Source organism: Engystomops pustulosus, chromosome 6 (genome assembly GCF_040894005.1).
Source record: "Engystomops pustulosus chromosome 6, aEngPut4.maternal, whole genome shotgun sequence".
NCBI lineage: Eukaryota > Metazoa > Chordata > Amphibia > Anura > Leptodactylidae > Engystomops > Engystomops pustulosus.
This window is the reverse complement of record NC_092416.1, coordinates 49,025,741-49,048,970: the sequence shown is the minus strand read 5'-3', so window position 1 is coordinate 49,048,970 and position 23,230 is coordinate 49,025,741. Positions and strand designations below refer to the sequence as shown.

General features: G+C 39.0%; 1 protein-coding gene across 6 annotated transcripts in view; it reads left to right on the top strand.

The window, feature by feature from the left end:
- Positions 1–23,230, top strand: part of PRKCZ (protein kinase C zeta) — a 125,150-nt gene that overhangs the window by 56,943 nt on the left and 44,977 nt on the right. Inside the window, exon 2 of one of the 6 annotated variants that reach the window (XM_072155981.1) lies at positions 21,106–21,151. The exons of the other annotated variants lie outside the window; for them this stretch is intronic. Coding sequence (XP_072012082.1) covers positions 21,106–21,151 — 46 coding nt within the window. The remainder of the gene's footprint in view (positions 1–21,105; positions 21,152–23,230) is intronic. 6 annotated transcript variants of the gene reach the window in all.

Sequence of the window (23,230 nt, the reverse complement as noted above, 5' to 3'; positions counted from 1 at the left end):
GGAAATTATTTCTGCCTCCAGCTGGAAATCCAACTATTGAAGGCATTACATATGGAGGAAAGCCGAACATTATTTACCATAGTTATGAAGTGTACGGAAGTGTTATCCGGAGGAGCCCTTTATAAATATGTTTCATCATCCTATGGCGTATTTGTGCGTCAAGTTCAGTGTCTGGGTATAATCTGTCTCTGATCGAAGGCAAACTCCCCTAATCCAAAGTGCCTGAGCATTCATTCTCTCAGGTCACTAGTGTTCAATACTTAGGCCTCTTGCCCATGATCTCCACATAAGACCTCGGGTAATGAGACGCAATGAGAAGCACGGGTAATTTAATTGCCCCTTTATAAGCCAAAATGTAGAGTACAACTGTGCGGGTGACTCCCATTTCAGCGGGGTAAAACGCTGTTTCTGCATCGGCTGTGTGCTCTGTACGTTGATCAACTTTTTGTTTTTAACCCGTACTTTTCCTTCATGACCGCTTTGCCTCGGCTGGTAGGACATTGCACCATGTACATTTCTTTGTGCATTGCCAGTAACCAAGGAAGACACTCATGACTTTTGTAAATTTGTATATAGATGTGTCTTTTATCGTCCACAGTGGGGTTTTGTTTTTTTTACCCAGAAGTACAGGCATATGGAGGTATCTGAGACCACATAGACCATACTGAAATGGATTAAAGGCTTTTGAACCCGTGACAATTTATATAGTCAGAACATCAATACCTTATGATTGATTTATTATATAGGACGTGTGTGGTCCCTGATGGATAGACAACAGAAGCCAGACTATTGATGGGCATCTACTTATACACTGAATGTGGTCAACCTTAATAAAATACAATATAGTATATGCACCCACCAAGCACATGGCTTCTGTACACTTTGCAGTACAGTAAAGTAAAAGACATGCCCTGTACTATAAATAAAGTCCAAGTGGTAGTGATCTACGATCACACATTCACAGACCTGCTCTACTCCCGGCGCGTGGACCTCTAGGAACGCCTTTCTTCTCTAGCAATTGTCGTAGCTCACGCCTTTGGTTTCTCTATGTATTATGGTGTTTTTCTATGTATTATGATGTTTTTATTGTAAATATATGTGTAAGTATAAAATGTCTAGGCACGGCAGATACACACACCTGCTCAATTAACATGCCATTTCCAGTATACGAACTATAAGTGCTTACCGTGCCGTACACATTTTATCTATGAGTAAGGACCAAGAAGGTCAGAAACGCGTCAGATTTTATCCACATCTGTAACTGCTGTTTTCCATGCACAAATAAAAGATACAAGTTTTGATACAAGTAATCAAGAGTGCGAACCTCGTCTTTAACAATTTCCACTACTATAAATAGTTTATTATGTGCAGTGCAAAATTAATTGTAATATTATAATTTGTAATTGTTAGAATTTGTATATAGATATACCATATAGTCATTTTAGATGTTGCAGTTCTTGGTTTTCCCTCCCAGGGGTCAGTTTTTTATCCTCAGGATGGCAGCTGATATGTTAATACACCCAAAATCTTATATATATATATATATATATATATATATGTATGTATGTATTTAATTCATTGATGAAACGTTTGAAGTACAAGTCTAACTCTGCCGTTCTTATTTATGAAAATTATCTGCTGTCTTCTTACACTTCACCCACAAATCCCGGTAAAATAAGCCTTCTTAGATTAGATTTTTTTTCCCCCAGTGCATCATATTTTTAGAGCATGTGTATTAAGTAGATAGCAACCGGTTTCCCTGGTGATAGTCCGATTTTCATTTGATCTTATCTTCCCATTAGATTAATCCACTGATGATCTGGCTGCTTCTGTCTTTTCCCATATCCCAGTATTACATTATTTAATGGCCTATATCTGTGCAGAACCAAATAAGGCTCCTGCGGAAACCTGCTGCCTTCAAATAAATGCCTGGCTTATCTAATAGGTGTTCTGGGGTCCAGTATTCTACCAGATAGAGGAGTGTTGTTATGTTTCATACTTCCTATTTAGTATAGCCAGACTCTACATGGCGCTGTAATGTATGGATATTAATCCAGTCATAAAATCCAGTACACATAGACTTCTTAAAAAATCCGGTCCATTCCAAGGTGGAGGCCATGTTAAAGAATCGTTTTTTTGAGACACTTGGCCTTAGGTGACTTGTATGGAAAAGTCATTTGTTTGCTATCTGTTGCTGATGACACTCTGACACATTCATTTCAATGATCCCAATGCACATGACTGTTTTTCGCCTGATCTGTGTGGAGGCTGTATACATTTCAGGTCTTACTCCTGCTCGTCTTTACAGTCCGTGTCTTGGGAACATGTAAAATACTCATACCACACGCGTGTCATTCATTTGCCATACATATTTGGGGTTCGGTTGCCAGTTAACACAATTCTATGACCCAAGAGATTGGGATAAGCCACTGATGTAATTTGTCAGCTCTTCCCATTGCACAGATTACACACTGACAAATGTACCACCAAAACGGACTGCAAGAATAGCACAGGTATCCTTACTCTGAACGGTAGGGACATTGTGTTAATGTCACCCAGTTTCTGGGTGTTAAGGGAGGGTGCTGAAGAATTACTGACTTGGCGCTGGTGGTGTAAAGTTTCTAGTTACAGCTAAACTACAATCGTGGTCAAGTAATGGACTAGGGGCAGAAATGCTTGTCAGGATAAGGGCACAGAAGGGCAAGAATGAAGAGAGATCATGATCTTGCAGCAGTCACAAAATACTTTTGTGTTACAATGCAAGTCACGGGGATGATGCTATTAAGCACTGGTTCTGCATTGTTTCTGTAGATAGAAGAAAAGCTGAGTATAGACTTGGGTTGGGAATTAGATTTGGAAAAGCTCCCGGCTTATTTACAGGGTAGTATTTTAAGTAGTAAATGATGAAGTATGAAATGATGAGAAGAACGATGGTTTCTACAGAACCTGCAGACATTCAGGGGGATCCGAGACTTCATTGTAGGTTACGTTTCTGAAGACTTCTTCCCAATGACTGGATGTAATGAAAACAAACATTAGGCGTATACGGCTGCGCTCTGTAATATCTCTGAAAGAATTAGCCGGCCACATATTCGATTAAAGCCGGGCTCTGCTGGTCACTTGCAGTGCGGGTATCTGCTTTGTCTCATTTTAGATTGGTAATGTGGTAGGAGAGGAAGCATTCGGGGAGTTCCCTTGTCTGATCAATAAGCATGAAGTAACTTTCATGTGGAACTCTATCATTTATTATCATGTGTACTACACCTTTTACCAGTAGTTTTAGTTATACAAAAAATTATACCTTCAAACAACAAAAACTATGCATACGCTGTTCTTTTTATATCCTGCATGACCTGTTCATAGGCTGACCTTTATGAGAATAGTGTCCGAAATATCTCCTGTTCACACCGACGGTTACAAAATGTTTTGTTGTTTTGCTCAATATCCATCTCTAATTAAGTGTCGTAGATTATTTTCAGTACTTTCCATTCTCACTACTCCAAGCTTGGAAAACTAGTAACAGAAATGTGCAGGTATAGATAAGAATGTTATCCTGATGATTGCACTCCTTGCCTTTACAGTGAATTTGGAGATCCACCTTGCACCTGGGCACCGTGCCATCTTACTAGATGGGTGTGATTAAGTGTCCAGGCCTAAATATATGAATACTCTTTGTAGGGAGTTTAGGAAAGAAGCTAAAAATAAAATATTGTACTAATATAGATGTTGAGAGATCAAGAAGGTGCAGCCTTTCTGCATCATTTACAGCAACCCTGCAGTGTTTCCAGCTGCTGTTCTGGTAATCTCATCTTTTAAGATGAAATTTCATATCCGGTAAGACTTGGATGGGAGATCCCATTTCTCCTTTTAACATGCATATCAGTCCATTTCCTGTTCCACTGCATGTCTATCAGATGGACACGCAGAGGAACACACAGGTTTGGCATCGCTGTCATATTGTATTGAAACAACAACATTTAAGGAAAAAAATTTTCTGAAACATACAAAATTCTAGTAGGTTGGATGCTGAATGTAATTTGAAGGCACTTTTAATATTTTGCATTGACTATACAGATCGGTCATCATCTATGTATGATATTCCAGTGTCTTTGGAATGGTATAAAATGATACTTGTATCCTGCATGTTGTAACGTGTTAAACCCCAAGCGGACTATATTTCATCCCTCGACTGAATGGCACATACTTCTCCGGAAGCGTTACTATGTATTCACTTGTTTCAGCCGCGTCATGTGACCCCTAATAAACAATGCGCCCCTGTTCCTCTGCTGCTGCAACTTTTCATTGTTGATACTGTTCTCTCTTGGCAGCGTCTGAATCACCCTCTGTAATTGTGCATTATCATATTGGCATAGTAGTGATGTGCAGGCATCCCATGGACAGGCGGGTTGGTATATGTAGCTTTCTTACTCCATTCAAAGCAAGATTATTTTTATTAACTGTAATAAATATTACTATTCCTGCATTTTCCCTTGTTTCTCAAAAAAAAAGTTGAGCAACCACAGATGCAGTATTATTCCTCGCACAAGGGTTTCTTACCATGATTAACAAATCCATAAATGCTATGTTACACAATGAGGCAGTGAGAGGTTTTTTTTTAAAGCATTAGGTTAGGGGCTAAGAGTTGGTTTAAAAAGATTAGGGAGTTAATGCACACCTCATTAGTCCTGCACCATTCCGGTTCAGATGCTTATCTCTACTTGTTTGTGTGGAAGTGAATGCAGCAATCCCTTTCTTATTGGATGACTCACAAATGTTATGGATTAGTTATTGTTATTATTATTGGATGCATCCTTCGTGGAATGTACGGTGGACCCTTAGGATCAACACCTCTGGTGGGGATGTCTTTCAGTAAGGGTTGTGCCGAATATGTGGGGAAAAATCTGATTGTGGAATGACTCTTCTAAGAAATTCTAGTGAATATTTTAAAAGTAATTTAGTTCTGAATTTTGATTTGGGAGAACCAAAAAAACATGGAATAGACTCTCATCAGGATGAGAAGCCACAATCTTCACTAATTCAATGGGGAGATGTATTAATGTGTGAGTAGAACTGGGTGGTTCTCTGCTGCGCCAGGATAATCACTGTGTCTGTCTGATGCTGGATGGGTTAATCTGGCGCAGTATGGTCCTAGTAGGTTGCACCTCCTGTTAGTTGGCCCAGTTTGCTGCACCACAATATTAAATTTTCTGGTTCCCCTGTTCTCTGAGGACATGCCCCTTTTTAAGTCAAGGGAAAACTTCCTAAAAAGTGTTTTAAAACCTCAATAAATGTGGCACAAAACATTTCATGTGGAAATTTCTCCATTCTAGTGTAGACGGATCTCCCCCCAATAACTCATACTGTGTAATTTACCAATAAGGCCCCTTGCTCACCCGGGACCTACCTGGGCATCCTATGACTGGTATGACAGGGTTCTGACACGGTATGGTGGGTTATACAGCCAAATAAATGGATGACCATATTGCCATTGAATGTGGCTGTGCTACCCATATTAAAACTGTTCACTATGGGGAGCATGCGGCCATTAAAAAAGACTAAGACTGTCTTTGGACTTTTTACTTTTATTTTTCTACAGCAAACACTGCTGAATTAACCAGAAATCCTCCCTCGGCCTTATAATGTTGAGCAGGGCTGATGTAGTGGTAGAAAGTAACTTGCCCATTCTAGAAGTGAATGTTTAATGATGACTTGGTCTGGGTTGCTAATAAACATCTTTGTAGGAGGACCATTTTGTCAGCACATATTTGTGTGCCAAGCCACAGCGTACACTCTCCAGTCACCATCATCCGAAAACAAGAATCAGCCAGATATTGTACTTGTACCAGGTGCATTAAATTGAGAAGGGGGAAAACTGCATCGCCACAGAGGTTACTAATTCTGTCTAAAATTTAGACCTCATAACCTTAGATGAGACGGGCAGAAGAGACAAATGCAGGTTTTTTAATTTCTTTTTATGTAAAATCATTTTTTTATGACAAGGAACTATTACTAAACCATGAAATACAGTAAAATCATGCCACAGATACAGTACAGAAATTTTTCTTTCATCCTGCAAGCGGTTTTGTCTTTGCCTGCTCTTTCATGCATAAACTGCTAAGAGGAGCGGGAATGGGAAGAGACAAGACTGAGAATATTTTTGGGTCAGAGGAGTGTTTGTCAAAATCCATTCAGCTGTTGATGTTATGGCAGTCTATACGTCCGAAACCTCATTTACAATCGCCATTTTCATGTAAAAATAATATTGCGTGCCTTTTTAAAATAAATATTTACATCTTATGGCGATTTTTGTCAGGTTTTTAAACCACAAGTGAGTGTGGTCCAAGAAACTCAGTCGAGCGCTTGTGTGATTTGCTGGACTGAAGCAGAGTACAGCTCAGTGAATTAAGATTTGGCACTGGGAAATCCTAACGGCACACGGAGCGAGTTTCTTAGATCAAATTCGCTTTTAGATAACTGGATTTAGCTGCATGTAGACATGCCATTACACTTCTGAGGCCCAGTTCACACCACCGTTCGTGATGTCAAATGCCAAGCTCCATTATTTTTAACGGCATAAATAATGTGAGTCTCAACGCTAGTTTTGCCTTTTATAAATTACAGGTGTGCCACAGAAGGTGTTTCCGACTCAAGGGAAAGGTCTTTTAATAATAATTCTTTATTTATTATTGTCTTTTCATTTACTATACAATCAATTGGAGAGGTTTATCATATAATGGAATTGCCATTCATACATCAAGAGGCTTAGGCCTCCTGAGGTGTCCGGAAGGGGGCTGCATCGGCAGCCAGCAGCTGGCGTAGTTTTGCACAAACTTCTTTTGTTCAAGGTGAATATATTCGCATGGTCAAGGTCAGTGGTGGCAAATTTCTCCACTTTCTTATTGTATTGGTGTCCTCAAAGAGGCTCTAACTGCACAGAGACCAATATAGTTATGACTTAAATTCCCAGTTTGGTAATAAGTGGTTATTGGTTATAGTTTTGGTACTCTGTTTCACCCTGCACCGACCTACTCTGCCTTTGGCCACGCCCCCTCCACACTTGCTTGGCATGGAGATGGCGTAAAGTGGAAAATAATCTCGATTACTAGTGTTTTGCAAGTAATTGTGATTATTTCAGGGCTTCCACACCATTTTTCCGTCTATTCCATAACAGACACCACTGGAAATGGTGTGAACTAAGCCTAATACTGCCTCCCTTTGAGGAAAAACAAATGACCCCAAGCAGGAATGAACTCACTATTTGGCTTTTTTAATCTTTGCTAATTTTGTTTTATCGTTTAAATTTTTAGAATTCTTATTACAGGTTGTAGTCTGACAATAAATAAACTACAAAAAGGGGCTGTCTCCAAGAGCACTTTTTGGATGACAGTGAAGTAATGTGGCTGATAATGAATGTTTAACTTGTGGTAATTAAAGAATGCGGATAGGAAAACCTAATCATTTTTTAATTATAAAAGTAGAAAATAAAACCTTTCACGAAGATGGGGAATGAGAAAACGTTTTAAAATACATTTCATTAAGAACCAAAACTTTTTAATGAGGGGAAAAATCTTCAATTACCAATGGTCGCGTTGGGAACTTGGTGATAAATGATCGACTTGGTTACTGTGGTGTTTTTATGGTTTGTTTATGCAGTAAAAAAAAATCTGTCTGATATTTATCATATCCCTTTGGTATTGGAAATTTGTTATCCAGTTGGATTATCTTTTTGATATTCTTTTTAGTATAAAAATGGAAAACAAAGCCTGAATTGCTCATCTTACATAAACGTGGCTTGTAAACATTACATTAAGAATGGATGGTGTTGCTAGAGGGATGGGAGGTCACATGGGATGGGAGGTGCTTGTCTCTTTAGAATTTTCCGTGTGGCTGAAAAAAGGGTTGTGCAGTAAATAGGGGTCAGTGGAGTGTAGTCATTTTAATCGGATTTCTATATACAAAGTCCAGCCATTCTTTATAAAGAAATATCCCTGCACCAGCAAGACACCAGCTGCTATCTATATGAAAATAAGTGAGGTGTGTAGGCAGACAGGTTTAGGCCGCAAACAACGGCTCCGTAGTCTGTTTTTGTGGTTCTTCGGTGTCTAATGCATTTTTGGATCTACAAAGAAAAGGAAGGATGGCAAATGATGTTAGTTGCTTGCCCCAACTTCTTAAATGATTACAAGATTGTAATACCCGTTAACTGATACCCAAAAAAGGACGGCACATGGATGACATAGGAACGGCTTTAAGCTTTTTACAGCTTCCAAATAGATCTGTAATAAGCATATTCATGTGGATTCATGGATAGCTGAAGGAATAAACCAAGGGAGTTAGTTTAAATAGAACTACATGTGAGATGAGGTTAGGGAATTGAATTGTCCTGCCTAAGGAGTTGGGTAACGGCCTGTATGAAACAGAGGAGATTGGGTACTAATAGTCTGAGGTAGTACATTCCAGAGAATTGGAGCTCCTCTGTAGAAGTCCTGGGGACCCGATGAGGATTATAGAAGATGTAATACCAAAAAGTTAGGTTTCAGGGTGCATATGTGGTACAGAAGAGAGGTGCAGTGCTGTGTAGAGATTTCTGGATGAGAGTGATTAGGTTGCCTTCTATTCGGAACGTGACAGGCAACCAGTGCGAGACAGCCACAGACTTTGAGGCATCTGTGTAGTGTCTTGATCAAAAGGCGAGCCTGGTTGTAGCTTTCAGCGTTTTTTTTTTATTTTTATTTTATTTTTATTCAAATGTCTGTTTTTTTATGTTGTGGAAATGCTTCCATATTAAGATGCAATTTTCTGGAGCAGAGAATATTTCATGTTTCCATCATTTGACTTTACAGTTCTCCTTTTTGGCATTCCTGTAATTGGTTTTCTTCTACGTTTGGCATTTGTTCAGTATAAAATTGCTTTACTGTTTGGTTACATAAAACGATGAACAACCCAAGGCAACAAATACACTGCCCAATTATGTCAGGAGTCGGCTTCAAGCTTCACTTACCTAATTTGTGTGCTACATTTCTTAACAGCCTATAATACTCCGTACATGACCAGCGAGGGAATCTTCAGTTTTTCATGGTTTTGTCTTTCATGTGTTCTACTCTTTCACATCTGTGGTCTTGATGTGGCTTATTCCCATAACTGAGGTTTAAAGAGACATTTATAAAGATGAACTTCCCTGGAATCACTTTGTATGACTGTTGTTTCTTAGTTTATCTGACGTTCTAGATTAGTTGACAAGAAAAGACTGGACTTTTTTCTTGGTCCACTCCAGATAAATTCCAATGAGCGGACAATTTTAATTGCATTACATTCTTAATTATACATCTGAAATGTAACATGTTCTTAGACGATGATAGACGAAAATAGATGGGGATTAATAGTTCTAGTTTTCTCCCTAAGGGTGTAGGGTTTTAACAATGTAAGATATTATAATCCCAAATCGGAAAATTATATAAGCAATTTGATAACTGGGCATTACCTAGGTTGTATATATAGCACATCGGTATACTCTGTGTCATTGTAAAATCAATAAATCTAATAACAAATCCATTTATAATTCATACTATGCAGTGGTTATAGAGTTGTATAAACATTACAGAAGGTGCCGGATCAGCGACTTTGTCCACTTGGTTCACACGGCTCGGGTACGCATTGCACTAGTTAGCACCAGGTGACATGGGTAACTATGCACAATCACAGCTCCACCCCTGCAGGACTCTGCTCCTGTAGATCAATATACAATCACCTTACAGTTCTTCCCCATCCCCCCGCCCGCAGCCTTAATTTGTCTGGCCTATTCTTCATTGTATAAGGGAATTGTATGAAGAACAAATGTGACGTAATCTGCCGCATTCTGCCAGATACTTTCACTTGAAGGGTAACTCCGATATTATATGTTTAAGGCATATCCACAAGATATGCCATAAAAATCTACAGGACCTGCGTTAATCTCGATAGGAGAGGAACGGGATTAACAAGAATTAACCTCTTACAGGTTTTACTTTTGTTCAGCCCTTTTAGGACCCGACCATGAAATATCCGTCATTTAGCACAACTGTGCTAAATGAAATACCTTTGAATGGAAGAATCCATGTGCCCAGTGTTTTAATGTTTTAGTTTGGAGGAGGGTGTATATTTTTCTTTAAGAAGTAGAGCATGTCCTAATCAAATCTGTTTTCACTAAACCATTGTCCTCTAGAAGTCCATTGGTTCTTGGTGGAAAAGAAACCGAACATTCGGATTTCCGACATGTTCAATTAAGTAGTATCATAAGTGTTGTCGGTCAAAAACGGATGGCTGCCAGGATAAACAATACATTGAGTGACTGTAAAAATCATCATTTTTTTTTTGATGGAACTGTTAAAAACAGATTTCCACAGATGCCACATATGCGTTAAAAACATATCTGATGCAAATCGACTATGAAAAATGTTTATGGTTATTTGTTTTAAACCAATTTTGCCAATGTTCAAGTGAAGTTTGGCTAAGGGACAAGCTAAAGATTTAGATGTCCTTTATCTGAATAGTAAAGTACGGACTCCAGTCACACCGAGTTTGGTTTTGCAAAAGTGAACAATTTTTTATTTAGCAAACAAATATATATATATATATATATAGTATGACATTTTGTTCAATTGCTGACCTTCATCAGACACCGTTTGCTGTGATACAAGAATGTAATGTCTGCAATGTAGGTGCTAGGTGCTGAGGTGAATTGGCGAGAACCCGCTCTGTAATGTGTAAGCGCTTACACATTCCAGAGCGGGCTCCCACCAAGTCCTCTCAGTACCTAGCATCTGCATAGCGGCCATTTCAGTTAATTACTTATGAGACTGGCACCCTATCCAGAGCACCTGACCTCACAAACCCAAGGTGTGCGGTATCACTCCTATGTCTGCTTTCTTTATCTGAATAGTGTCGTAAGGAATATTTAAAAATCAAGGACTTGCACACTACAATAACAGAGTGTTTGTTTAAAATCAGTTTTCAGCACAATCTCTTTAAAGGGGTTTTCCCATGAAAGAACGTTCTCAATTTTTAATCCCCTAACTCACTTTAATCCCCCATAATTTACAATTGTACTTGGTTTAATTGCTTTCATTTTAGCTCTTAAATCTTTTAAGCAGACACATTATGATCCCTGTAGTGCTATGAGACGCTGTGTGCTGACAATGTGGTTAGATTATCAGGGTACAGGTTTATATACACTTCTGAACATTCTAGTAGTATCTGACACATATGCAAAAGAGATGAGACCGATCAGAGATGAGATAATGAGATCCATGCGTATAACACACAATGGCACTCTCAGCTCTGCTAACTCACCTATAACACACAGAATCAGCACTGCTATGTGCTATACATACATTTAAGAATTTTGTCTTTGTGGGAATATCCCTTTAAGGTAATATAGGGTTCTATTGCCAACAACAAATTCTAAATCTCTTGACGAGTTAAAAGATTTCAGAATTCTCCAGTCTCTGCTGTAACAAAGTTCTGTTTCAGTAGTTGGCAGATGGTGTGTCAGTAATAGCACTATCTACATTCTGGTTATCTGTACTCCAGCACCATTAGGATAGTTTTTTTTTTTTACTATTCCCCGGATAACAGATTTTCTTCCATGATTATTTTTCTTCCATTTTCTTTTTGTCAATTTTAATTTAAGCTTAAAAGAATTGTGATTGAAATCCAGTAGCGGTTATAATCCATATGGGAGAGGAAAATGATTAGAAATGAACAGTTTAGGACCCTGGTGCATTTGGCTGATCAGTCATACATAATGTCTTGTCATTATGTTCAGATGACATATATCACACGGCTCTGATTACTCTGTCTGATATAACGACTTGATACAGAAGGTATATTAGAAAATTGTATAACTTTTGATAATACAAGCAATAACCTAATTGAAATGGGAATACCCCTTTAAAGGCGTTTTCCCACAAACAAAAGTTAGGCCCTATGCAGGGGATAGGGCCTGACTTGCTCATCATTTGGAGTCTCGGTGATAAGACCCCAACAGATCACGAAAACGAGAGGTCCGTTGGGGTCACACGTACCTCCATCGGACCCCTTGTTGCTCTGTCAGACTAATGGAGCAGACCGCCGCGCATACCTGTTCTGCTCCATTAATCTCTATGGTCCTGACGGAGATCTGGGGAGTGTGGCGTGGAAAAACCAGTGTTATGGTTTTTTGCTGAAAATAAGACTTTTCCCTGATTGTTAGCCCTAGCATAATATATTAGTGTTTTTTAGTTTTAAAATATGAGTACTACTTCATGAATAAGCCCTAGTTACAAGGGGGGGGGGGGCTTAATTTCAAACCACTTTACCTTCTAGAAACACTGTTCTGGTGTTATTTTAAAGCAAATTACATACCCTTAAATTTTGGTAGTGTGTGATTTTCACACACTGCACCCACTCTGCAGGGAAGAGGGAGCTGATGGTTACAACCCGTTAACAAGAAGGGCTCAAGTGAAAAGACTGCATTAGAGAAATTGTTGCCAATAGCTCTAAAGGCAGAATATAGTCTCTGGCTAGACTTTTCCAAACAATAAGCCCCAATTTTCCAGGGCAAACTATAATATAAAACGCCATCTGACTTTAAGAGAAACCTGACTCTCAGTAACAGCTACTATCAGAGAGGGACACCGGCCTCTTTTAGGATCCAAGCACATGATTTTTCTATATTGGTGGAAAGCCTTCTGCGTAATAGAATAACTTCAAAATCTGTATGTTTTAATTGACACGGCGTCGACTTTGACATATGGCGCAAATTTTTCAATCCTTGCCATCTCCGTTTTCAGTTGCATATCCATAGCGAATTTCTCCTCTCATCGAGCTGGGGTAATTTTCTGCTAAATCAGAGGCCAAATCTGCAACTGTACGATGAATCCACATGTGTTACATCCTGGCTCTGCACCATCTGCAGGAGGCTTTATGACGGCAGGTCTGTAGCAGCCATCTGGTCGCACCGTTCTACTTTTTTTCTTTAACATGGTTATTTTTAATACAATAAACTATGTTTGTGCCAAGTTCTGAATAGGAGCCTCTTAAAGGTGCTACCATTTTTTTTTTTAATTTTATTTTTTTAATTATATGCAACATTTTCCACTTTCCTTTTTGCTACAAGCTATTCCAATAAGCAGAAAAATGTTTTAAAATGTCTAAAGAGGCTGGTTTTGTGTGATACTAATTGTATTGGAAAATTTTATCAGCTAGAGTTGGCTTATGGCCATCAAGTTCCTCATTACCTTTTTATTACGTAGTTTTGTTTTTTAAAAAAAATTAATTAATTTTTTTCATGGTTTTGTTTGGTCTTTTTTCCATGGAAATTGTATTTGTATTTGTTTTGCCAAGTTTAATTACAGAGCGTGAATGGGCCTTATTCCTATTGTTCCGTATGACCATGTTATTACCCTGTAACGTCTTATTTTTATTTATTTATTTTTTGTATATGTCCCCTGTAATCTATAAAGCACTACAGCATATATAATGGCGCCATACAAATAAAGATTATTATATTGTAGTAATGGGACATGTGTTTACTTTATCTTTTGATGTTAATAGTTTTTGGTAATGTAATAAATTCAGCATGAATGTGAAAATTCACTATAACTTGGGTTAATTTTACTATAGGAATGGCTGAACCATTATACAAGCTCTTATACCTCCTGTGTCACCTCTCATAGACTGTAAGCTCCTGTGTCACCTCTCATAGACTGCAAGCTCTTGTGAGCAGGGCCCTCACTCCTATTGTTCTATATGATTGTTTGTACTTTGTATTTGTATATGTCCCCTATGATTTGTAAAGCTACGGAATATGATTGTGCTATATAAATAAAGATTACTATTATTATTATCTGCTGTATCAATGCTTGGGAGTCCAGTGGTGGTCCTTCTCGGTCAGGTGGAAATTTATTAGTAATTATTTATAGAAAAGATGCCTTCACTCAATATTCCCTTTTAACATAAAGAATAATACATGATCACGCTCAAAATGTGCGTATACGATACATACTGAAATATAGCAATAAAAGGATGCAATGGCGTCTCATCACTTTAGACAAAAACCTGTCTATTATTCCCTTCAACTGGTTTAGAAATGCAAATGTTATTATGCAAAATGTTAACAGATGATTCTTTCTATTACTTGGATAAAGCTCTAGTGGTGTTTTTCATATTGGTCATTATAATAACCTATAAAATACACCTTTATAAACCTGTCATACACACGCGCTGTTCTTCCAGTAAAATATAGGACACTTGAAGACAGTAAGTCACTCATGGAAAATTTTCACAGTTCATCTAAAACAAAAGACGTGCGAGTTTAAGCTCTTTACACAGCAATTTTATACATGATCAGCTCTGCTACTAAAAACCATTCTCCAGCTTTCCGTGTAACCTATCCGCCAGGCTTTGTACCTGGGTCTGTAATGGATTTAAATCCTTAATAATGGTTCTTCAGTGGAACTTTGTCTTATTATGTTGGTTGTTTTTTTTAAAAGCCACTTGAAAAGGTGTCGTCTACATTAGACCATATTGTTCTGGTCATTGAAAGAGCTTCACAATGTTGATGATACATCTATTTATAGGATAGGTCATCAATATCAGATTGGTGGATATGAGTAAGATCACAGCCATACAAGGTGACAATGTATCTCATACGGCTGTGATTTTAGCAATATGCGATTTGGACTCCAAGGTGAAAACTGTATGTCTGAGGGTCCTCTATTGTGCAAGTCCCATCTGTATTGGTGTCCTTTGGAAGATGATGCAATTTAAAGCACCCCAGTTTATACTGGTATGTTTGCTATTATAATAAATTTAAAGAAAATCTACCATCAAAATCAAGAATTGATAAAGTATTCATGGCCTATCGGGGGATATAGATCATCAATGCTTAATGTTGACCAAACCCTTTAAATGATGTGTGCTGACATATGTTTTCTGAAATTAGCTTGCATTGACCGTGAGAAATTGCAATCTAATTTTAAAGTTTTATGTGTTGCAAGTTTGGACATGTTTTATATCTGAGCTGAGTACAGGCGGTCCCCTACTTTAGGACACTCAACTTACAGATAACCCCTAGTTTAAGACGGACCTCCCTGCCCACTGTGACCTCTGGTGAATACCTCTGGATGCCATTACTTTAGTCCTGAGCAGCAATGATCAGCTGTAAAGTGTCTGAAATGAAGCTTTATTTATAATCATTGATCAAGCTTTATTAATCATAAAACAAAAAAAAATTGTTTTCTGGAGCTACATTTATAAAATATACAGTTTTGTTCTAATCTTCTATGTAACCCGGGGTCTGCCTGTATTTGGGCCAATTTATGACCGCCTATTACTTTTTTCTCCATATAACACTAGCTGGAAATGGCCGACTTTAAATTGGGATTAAAGGGGCTGTAACAAGTATTACTGTCATTTTTCTAATAAAGAATAACAATCTGATTGGTGGGGGTCCAACCTCTGATACACACACCGGTCTTTAGGTATCCTAATGGGGGATTGAGGGTCCCATTTTCAGTAATTGAATGAAGCAGCAGGTGGAGCTTGTGCCCTAACACTCCATTCAGGTATTTCTGGCAATGCTATTATCTTTCTATGAGCGTGCCAGAGATAATAAAGCGATTTGCTCGACAGATTCCAACACTCCCAGAATGAAGAGTTAGAGGCCTAACGCAGCCATCGTCAGTTAATGAGAACAGGACCTCCGCTTTTGGCTGTTCTCATGATCTTGTGTGAAAATTCTTTTATCATGATTCAGATTTAGGGTTGTGGATGCTCGTAGAGACAATACCCATCCACACACTGGATGAAAAAAATGTTTTTTTCCACTGTGGATCTAGAATCTGCAGCATGTCAATGAATGAACCGTTGTGTAAACCGCACCCCAATTTAAGGTGATCTTTGTGGGTCTGAGCTGGATATTTCCACTAGTGTGGATCTCCAAAATGAGCTGGGTATGTAAGAAATTTCAGTCTGAGTTCACAAACTTAATCCCGCTAGTAAGTGACGATCACTTTGGTTCTTTATTATACGTCTTTGAAGCGATCCACAGTAAACAAGGCCCATGTGTGTGGGACATGGCTTTGTAGACGGCAGTAAATAACACAAACCAGTGTGAGTAGTAATTCCTAAGCCGTGGTTGGTCATAGTATGCAATGAACAGCTACAATTATGTGAGCTACTTCTTCACTACTGCTGATTTGTGTGCAGCCCCTAATGACCCCGGCATGCCTCCTTACAGCCATACATCATCCATCCTCAGGAAGTGCCGAATTATCTCATTTCTTCGGTATACTGCTAGCTAATTGTAGAACGCCAATTAGTAACCAGTGCGTTTGGTTCTGACAGACATTAAACGCGTCTCCTCGGATTGTGTCGTTTTTCAACCACTGTTGTGGCTCTTAAGACATTTCAAAGCTTGACGCTTATTTATAGGCTTTGTGATTGTTGAGGAAAATAATGAGCCTTGTTTTAAGATGGCAACGAAGAGAAGTTTTTAAGTATCTGGTTAACTAAATGTGACATTATAGTACTTGGTAATTAAAGGGCTTGTCTGGCTTTCAGAAATCTACATATAAAACATTACGAAATTTAAGCTCCGATTAGACCTTTGGTAAAGTTGACCGGCACCCGTTGGTGATCGGTCACTTATGTCATGATTTTCACGTTGAAGGAGCGCTATAAAAAGGTCATTCCTTAGTGGCATTTTATTTTTGTAATTTTGTACTGAAATAGAAGAACCGGAAAGCTGGTCACAAGGTCATGGTTACCCAAGGTTCAATGTTGTGTGTAGAGAATGAAGGCTAGGCAGTCTGGTCTAGGCTCACAGCATAAATTTCTGTGAAAATTATGATTATGAGAGAACTTTAATGTGTGGTCCTCCATGTAATCATACAGGTGGATGTTACTTCTTACCTGAACTGTGTTGAATACCTTGTACGCACCTTCTTGGCAACAGCACTGTGTCTTTCAACTCATAAGTTAATATTTTATTGTTAGGACATTTTTATTGACTTCCTATATTGTCCATATGCACCTTTCAGGGACAATTTTTCTGCCAGTGCCTCCTACACTACCCATCTATGTACCCAGTAGACAACCAATGCCTACAGAGTATTTACCTTTTGGATAGTGTTTGTGGTTTGCCGGTTTCTGTGAACATGAACTTTACAAGGGACCCGTCTCCTCTTCTTTTCAGGCATACTTAAAGGGCATCTACCACCAGGATGACGGACTGTATGCAAATGAGCCTAAGGGGCTCCAGGCTCCATAGGTGTTTATGGAGCCTGGAGCCCCTAAAGCTCATATGCATACAGTTCCTTCATCCTGGTGGTAGATATCCTTTAAGCACATAATGATGGGGGAAAATTGTGTAATTGGTTGGGGTTTTGGCTGCTGAGATCCCCAGAAATTGCAAACACACGGGGGGACATTTACATAAAGTGTCGGTGTCTACTCTGTCAAACAAATGTCAGTGCTCTACTCTTTAAAACAGCTGTTCAACTTCAATGAGTAATCTCACCACTTTCCCTCAGGTTAAAAATGGAAGATCCCCTTGGTTTCTTGCTTCTCTTCCCGTTCCCCTCCACTGGATTCCTGTCGCAGTTGCCGTATCACCTCAGTGTCTGTGGTGCACTGTTGGTCCTATGTTGGGAGATTAGCAGATAGATAGTGTAGATTTTCAAGGTAAAGGAAGAATTTTTTTATTGTGTATACTCACTAGGATATGGTAAAAACGTGCGTATCAAAAGCATAAAACGCCAAACACCTCGTCCGACCCAGGTTTCGTCTCTTCAGGCTTCTTCCGGGGCTCCTCTGGACTTTTTACTCCTTGTTTCCAGAAGTCCAATTTCTGTAAGACAGCGGTGTCTACAATGGCTTGGTTACCGACTTGCTCTCGGAAAGGAGATGCATATTCCATAATGTGGTGCTCTGCAGATATATTTCAGGCGCCAAGACCATTTTCTGTCCCGAGCTCCAGAAATGTGTCTATCAGTCGAAGAACAAGCTGAGTGCGCTGCTCTCAAGTGGAGCAATGGCCGCTGCGGCAATGCATCAGTGGCTGACCTCATCCGACAGTTGTCCGACAGCTCGTCCCATCAGAATTGGATGCCAGAAGGACAGGCAGCAGACATCCTAATGTAGTGAGTGTTTTGCCTGAGTGCAATAACATGGTTTGGTGTCCCTGCTAGACCTTTTGGTCTTCTTTCCACCAGTTTACAGTGCCTAAAATTGGCTATGACACATTAATTGTGTCCAAGTTTCCTTTTTGCCAAAGCCACGCTCCTTTTGGGTGCAGAGTCAGAGCAGGAGGAGAAAGTCATTTTTCTCTGGCACCGCCAGCCAATAGGTCAGAGAGCAGAACTTAGAATTAACACCAAAAAGTTCAATCTTTGTCTCTTCAGACTAGAGAATGTTATTTTTCATAATCTGGGAGTCCTTCATGTGTGTTTTTTCAAACTGTATGCGGCTTTCATATGTCTTTAATTGAGGAGAGACTTCTGTCAGCAAACTGTGCCATAACGCCAGTGATCTTGGTGTTCTTCTTTACCTCTCTCACCAAGGCTCTTCTCTCACAATTTCTTAGTTTTGCTAGACAGCCACTTTAAGCAAGAGTTGTGATTGTCGTCCATTTAAGGATTATGGAGGCCATTGTACTCTTAGGAACCTTGAGTGTTGCAGAAATTCTTTTGTAACCTTGGCCAGATCTGTGCCTTGCCCCAATTCTGTCTATGAGCTCCCTGGGCAGTTCCTTAGACCTCATGATTCTTGTGTGCTCTGACATGCACTGTGAGCTGTGAGATCTTACATGGACAGGTGTGTGCCTTTGCTTATCAAGTCCAATCAGTTTAATTAAACACAGCTGGACTCCAATGAAGGAGAAGAACCATCTCAAGGAGGATCTGAAGGAAATGTGAGTTGAGTATTCAGACTTTTTACTGTGACACTCATATTTAAGACCATGTGATTATTCCAGTTTTTCTTGAATAATAAATAAGCAAAATATTTACATTTCTGTTGTGCAAGATGGGGAGCAGAGTGTATATTAATGAGCAAAAAAATAACTTTTTTGATCTTCCTAGTTGACTGCAATGAAGCAAAGAGTGAAAAATTTATAGGGGCCTGAATACATTCTGTATGTACGCTGTGTGTGTGTATGTATGTATGTATATGTGTGTGTGTATATATATATGTGTGTGTGTGTGTGTGTGTGTGTGTGTGTGTGTATATATATATATATATATATATATATATATATATATATATATATATATATATATATATATATATATATATATATATATATACAGGCATATAAATCCAGCTTGTTATCACGTATAATCCTTCTGCATAAAACCCCCAAAATCTTCCTAGACTGCTCTTAATACCGTTTGACCTTGAGAACATGATCAATAGATGTTTTCAATTTTCTTCTGTCTGGATTTTCTGATAGTACAAACATAGGCACTTAAGCCCTGTCTGCTCACGTGTTATAGGCCAATATATTTTCTATTTATTTGTAAGCAGCTTTAACCCGACACATTGACTTGTAGAGCGAGCGATTTGCTTTACACATCCCTATGGCTTTATACAACGCGCAGATGTTCTTCCAGAAGAGGGAATTGATGCTCAGCGAACGTCTGACCTTCTCAGTAATTGACCTTTTTGATTGTAATTCCGTCAAAGATCGCTCGCCGGTGACTGATCAGAACAGCCGGGTGGACTGTGTCCAGGACATGGCGAGATACAAGGCAAATGTCAACACATGTAGGACCTTTCTAGTCTGAACAGAAACAGATCTGTTTGCTTTTTGCTGATTGGCAAGATTTGTTTTCGTAAAATAAAGCATCAATATTTCTCTCAGAGCATGATGGGATGTACGTACAGAATAGAAAGTAGCAGCTTCTGGACGTAGATCTCGTATGGAAGTGTGACTGGAGATGAAGTGGTCATTTTGGATGCTTCAGGATATTTTTTTCAAATTTTGTAGACGACAACTACTACTAGATACATCAATTGCATTTGTGAATGTGCGATGGAATTATGTTCGTATTGGGTTGTGCTCTCTGCTTTGTCTTGTATTGAGAGACCCCAATGTGGCTTGTCTTTCCACTGTCTGTGCTGCAGACTCCTAGCTAGATATAAAAGCTCCATATTAGACCATCCTGCTGTGATAACCACTTATAATCACAGGAAAATGCTGTCATTCTCTTTCCCCATGTGTAAATGCTTTTCATTTCCTTCATGATGTACATGACCTCGGAGGCTATCCCTGGCGATTACATCTCAATGGTCACCATTTAAATAGGACGACCTAATGCACACTATGTCTATTGTTTCTGTACTGTGACATCATTGTGTGTATTGTCCCTGTACTGTGACATCACTGTGTGTATTGTCCCTGTACTGTGACATCACTGTGTGTATTGTCCCTGTACTGTTACATCACTGTGTGTATTATCCCTGTACTGTGACATCACTGTGTATATTATCCCTGTACTGTGACATCACTGTGTGTATTATCCCTGTACTGTGACATCACTGTGTGTATTATCCCTGTGCTGTGACATCACTGTGTGTATTATCCCTGTGCTGTGACATCACTGTGTGTATTATCCCTGTACTGTGACATCACTGTGTGTATTATCCCTGTACTGTGACATCACTGTGTGTATTATCCCTGCACTGTGACATCACTGTGTGTATTATCCCTGTACTGTGACATCACTGTGTGTATTATCCCTGCACTGTGACATCACTGTGTGTATTATCCCTGCACTGTGACATCACTGTGTGTATTATCTCTGTACTGTGACATCACTGTGTGTATTATCCATGTACTGTGACATCACTGTGTGTATTATCCCTGTACTGTGACATCGCTGTGTGCATTATATCTGTACTGCGACAACATCTGTCATAACACTATATATGAAATATATCTATCTTTGTATTCCACAAGAGAGGAATAGATATGACTCCTGCTTCTCTCTTGCTTTCTTGACACAAAAGTGGAGCATGTACCTGGGGTGCTGTAATGAGGTCAGACAGCGTTTACATGACATTGTATGTCTGCTTTCATTTCAGTGCGCTCGATCATCTCTTCCCATCGCCAGCTATCTGCATACAGCAAGTATTACAATTCATTACTGTTGTAGTAAAAGACTAATTTTTTTTTTACTGCTCAACTCATTTCCAGGATCATGTATATTCATTGTTCTTCGGTCTGGGTCTGTCTTCATGGTGCTGCATCCTCACGTTGATAGACCTGCTGTTATAGTGGATGGAAAGCTGTCCTGAGATGGAAGCATCTGGAAGTTTTGTGTACCCAATATAAAACATTTTCAGATGATGAGATTTACACTCGACAGATCTAAAATCTGCTTCATGCTGCTTTTATATATGACGCGCCACCACCTCCATTGCTGATGTGAGTTGCTGAGAAAGATGGCTGCGCTCTGTACTCACTTACTATACATATCTCCATTAGGCCTATGGAAATTGAATGTAGTGAAAGCATAAATGTCACCAACCCCTGATTTGCATCGGGCACTTATCAACTATTCTATGGAAAATTTGTCATTGGAGGATAAGCCCATTTTAATATATAATCTAACACAAATTTTCAAAATTCAACAAATTTTCATAAATTAATATTTCCCGTCTTTTTTCTGCCTTTCTTCCTTATTTAGCAGTTTTTTGTAAATCACCCTTCTGTCCTGTATCCACTGACAGCTGAAATATAAAGAAGCCTGATAAAGTCTGTAAAGGCTTAACTCTTTACAGTCCCTGGATAGTCTAATCTCCTCAGAGAGCAGAATCATCCATGGAAGTGTTCTCTAGGTATGGAAAGAGTTGATCATTAGCCTCCTTATGTCAGGTTTTCAGAGACACTGCTCACTACAGGAGAAAGAACAGAAAAAAGCACGGAGAATCTTCTCTACATTACGGAGACTATTACAAAGTTTACTATTATCACCTACTCTGTGAAGCTATTTCTTTTTTATAAAATAATAATAGAGTTGGTTACATCCTAAAGGAAACCTATCATCAAAATCGAGCATCATAAACCACTGGCACTTATTCATAGATCCAGACTCAGTGACTGTGGTAATCTCCTTTTATTTGTGATTCATGGCCTCCTTAATTTTTAAGTCAACTTTTAAAATGAGGCGGCTTAGTCTGAAGGGCTCTTCGGGTGACATTGTCCTGTAGCTTCACAGGCCTTTACACTGTGCAGAAGCACCCCCTCTGCCTATATTAATCTCACATAGTGGAATGAGGGGAAAATTGATCTTGAACACCTTTAGAAGCTACAGCACTGAGGGACTCTGGTAATGTCTGGCTCATTAGCATAATTCTAAAAGTTGATTTTAGAAGGAAGGAGGCAATTGATAACAAATATAAGAAGATTACCAGAGTCACTGTGACTGAATCTATAAGTAAGTGGTTCTTGTTTATTGTTATCCATATTGATGGTAGATTTCTTTAAAGCTTCACCTAGCAACTGCTATTCCATCTTTAACCCATATCAATAGGTTGATCTTGTGCTTATGAGTTTGCTAAATCTGGACAGTCCCTTTGAGAGCTACATGCACACATGATGTATTAAGAAAATGAGCAATTAAGTAAAGCGATATGGAGGTGGAATAGAGTTCCAATCAATATGTGCACATGAAAATCTCCATGGGTTTTATGCAGAATCCATAGCATAGCCTGTATGTTACAGAGTTCTGTTCTTCCGCACATTTACTACATGGCAAAGCTACTGCAATCTGCCAAAATATCATCTCCATGTAGTATTCAGAATTGGCTCACATTCTATTAGAATTCACAGAATCCGCCATCTGTAGACATGACAGGCAGCGCAGACGGGATATTTTGCCGACGATCCATATCATTAAAATTCCTTGCGAGTCCATCTTCTGTGTATCTGAAAATCTACAAAAAAGCATCTGGCCTTTCTTCCTTCTTGTAATACAATAGTTTCTTTAGACAAGTATTACTTTTGAACTCCCGAGACATGTAAACTAGTCTCTGCCCTCGCTGGCCTACTCCATGGCAATGTTTGGAAATTGTCCTTGTATCCTTTGGAGATGTCACTTCTTGCTCCGCTCTTCTCCCTCTGGTGCTGGTGAGATTGTACATCTCCATTCAGTGCAGACCAGGGTAATAACATGATTTTCTAACATAATTGCAGAGCTCTACAAGG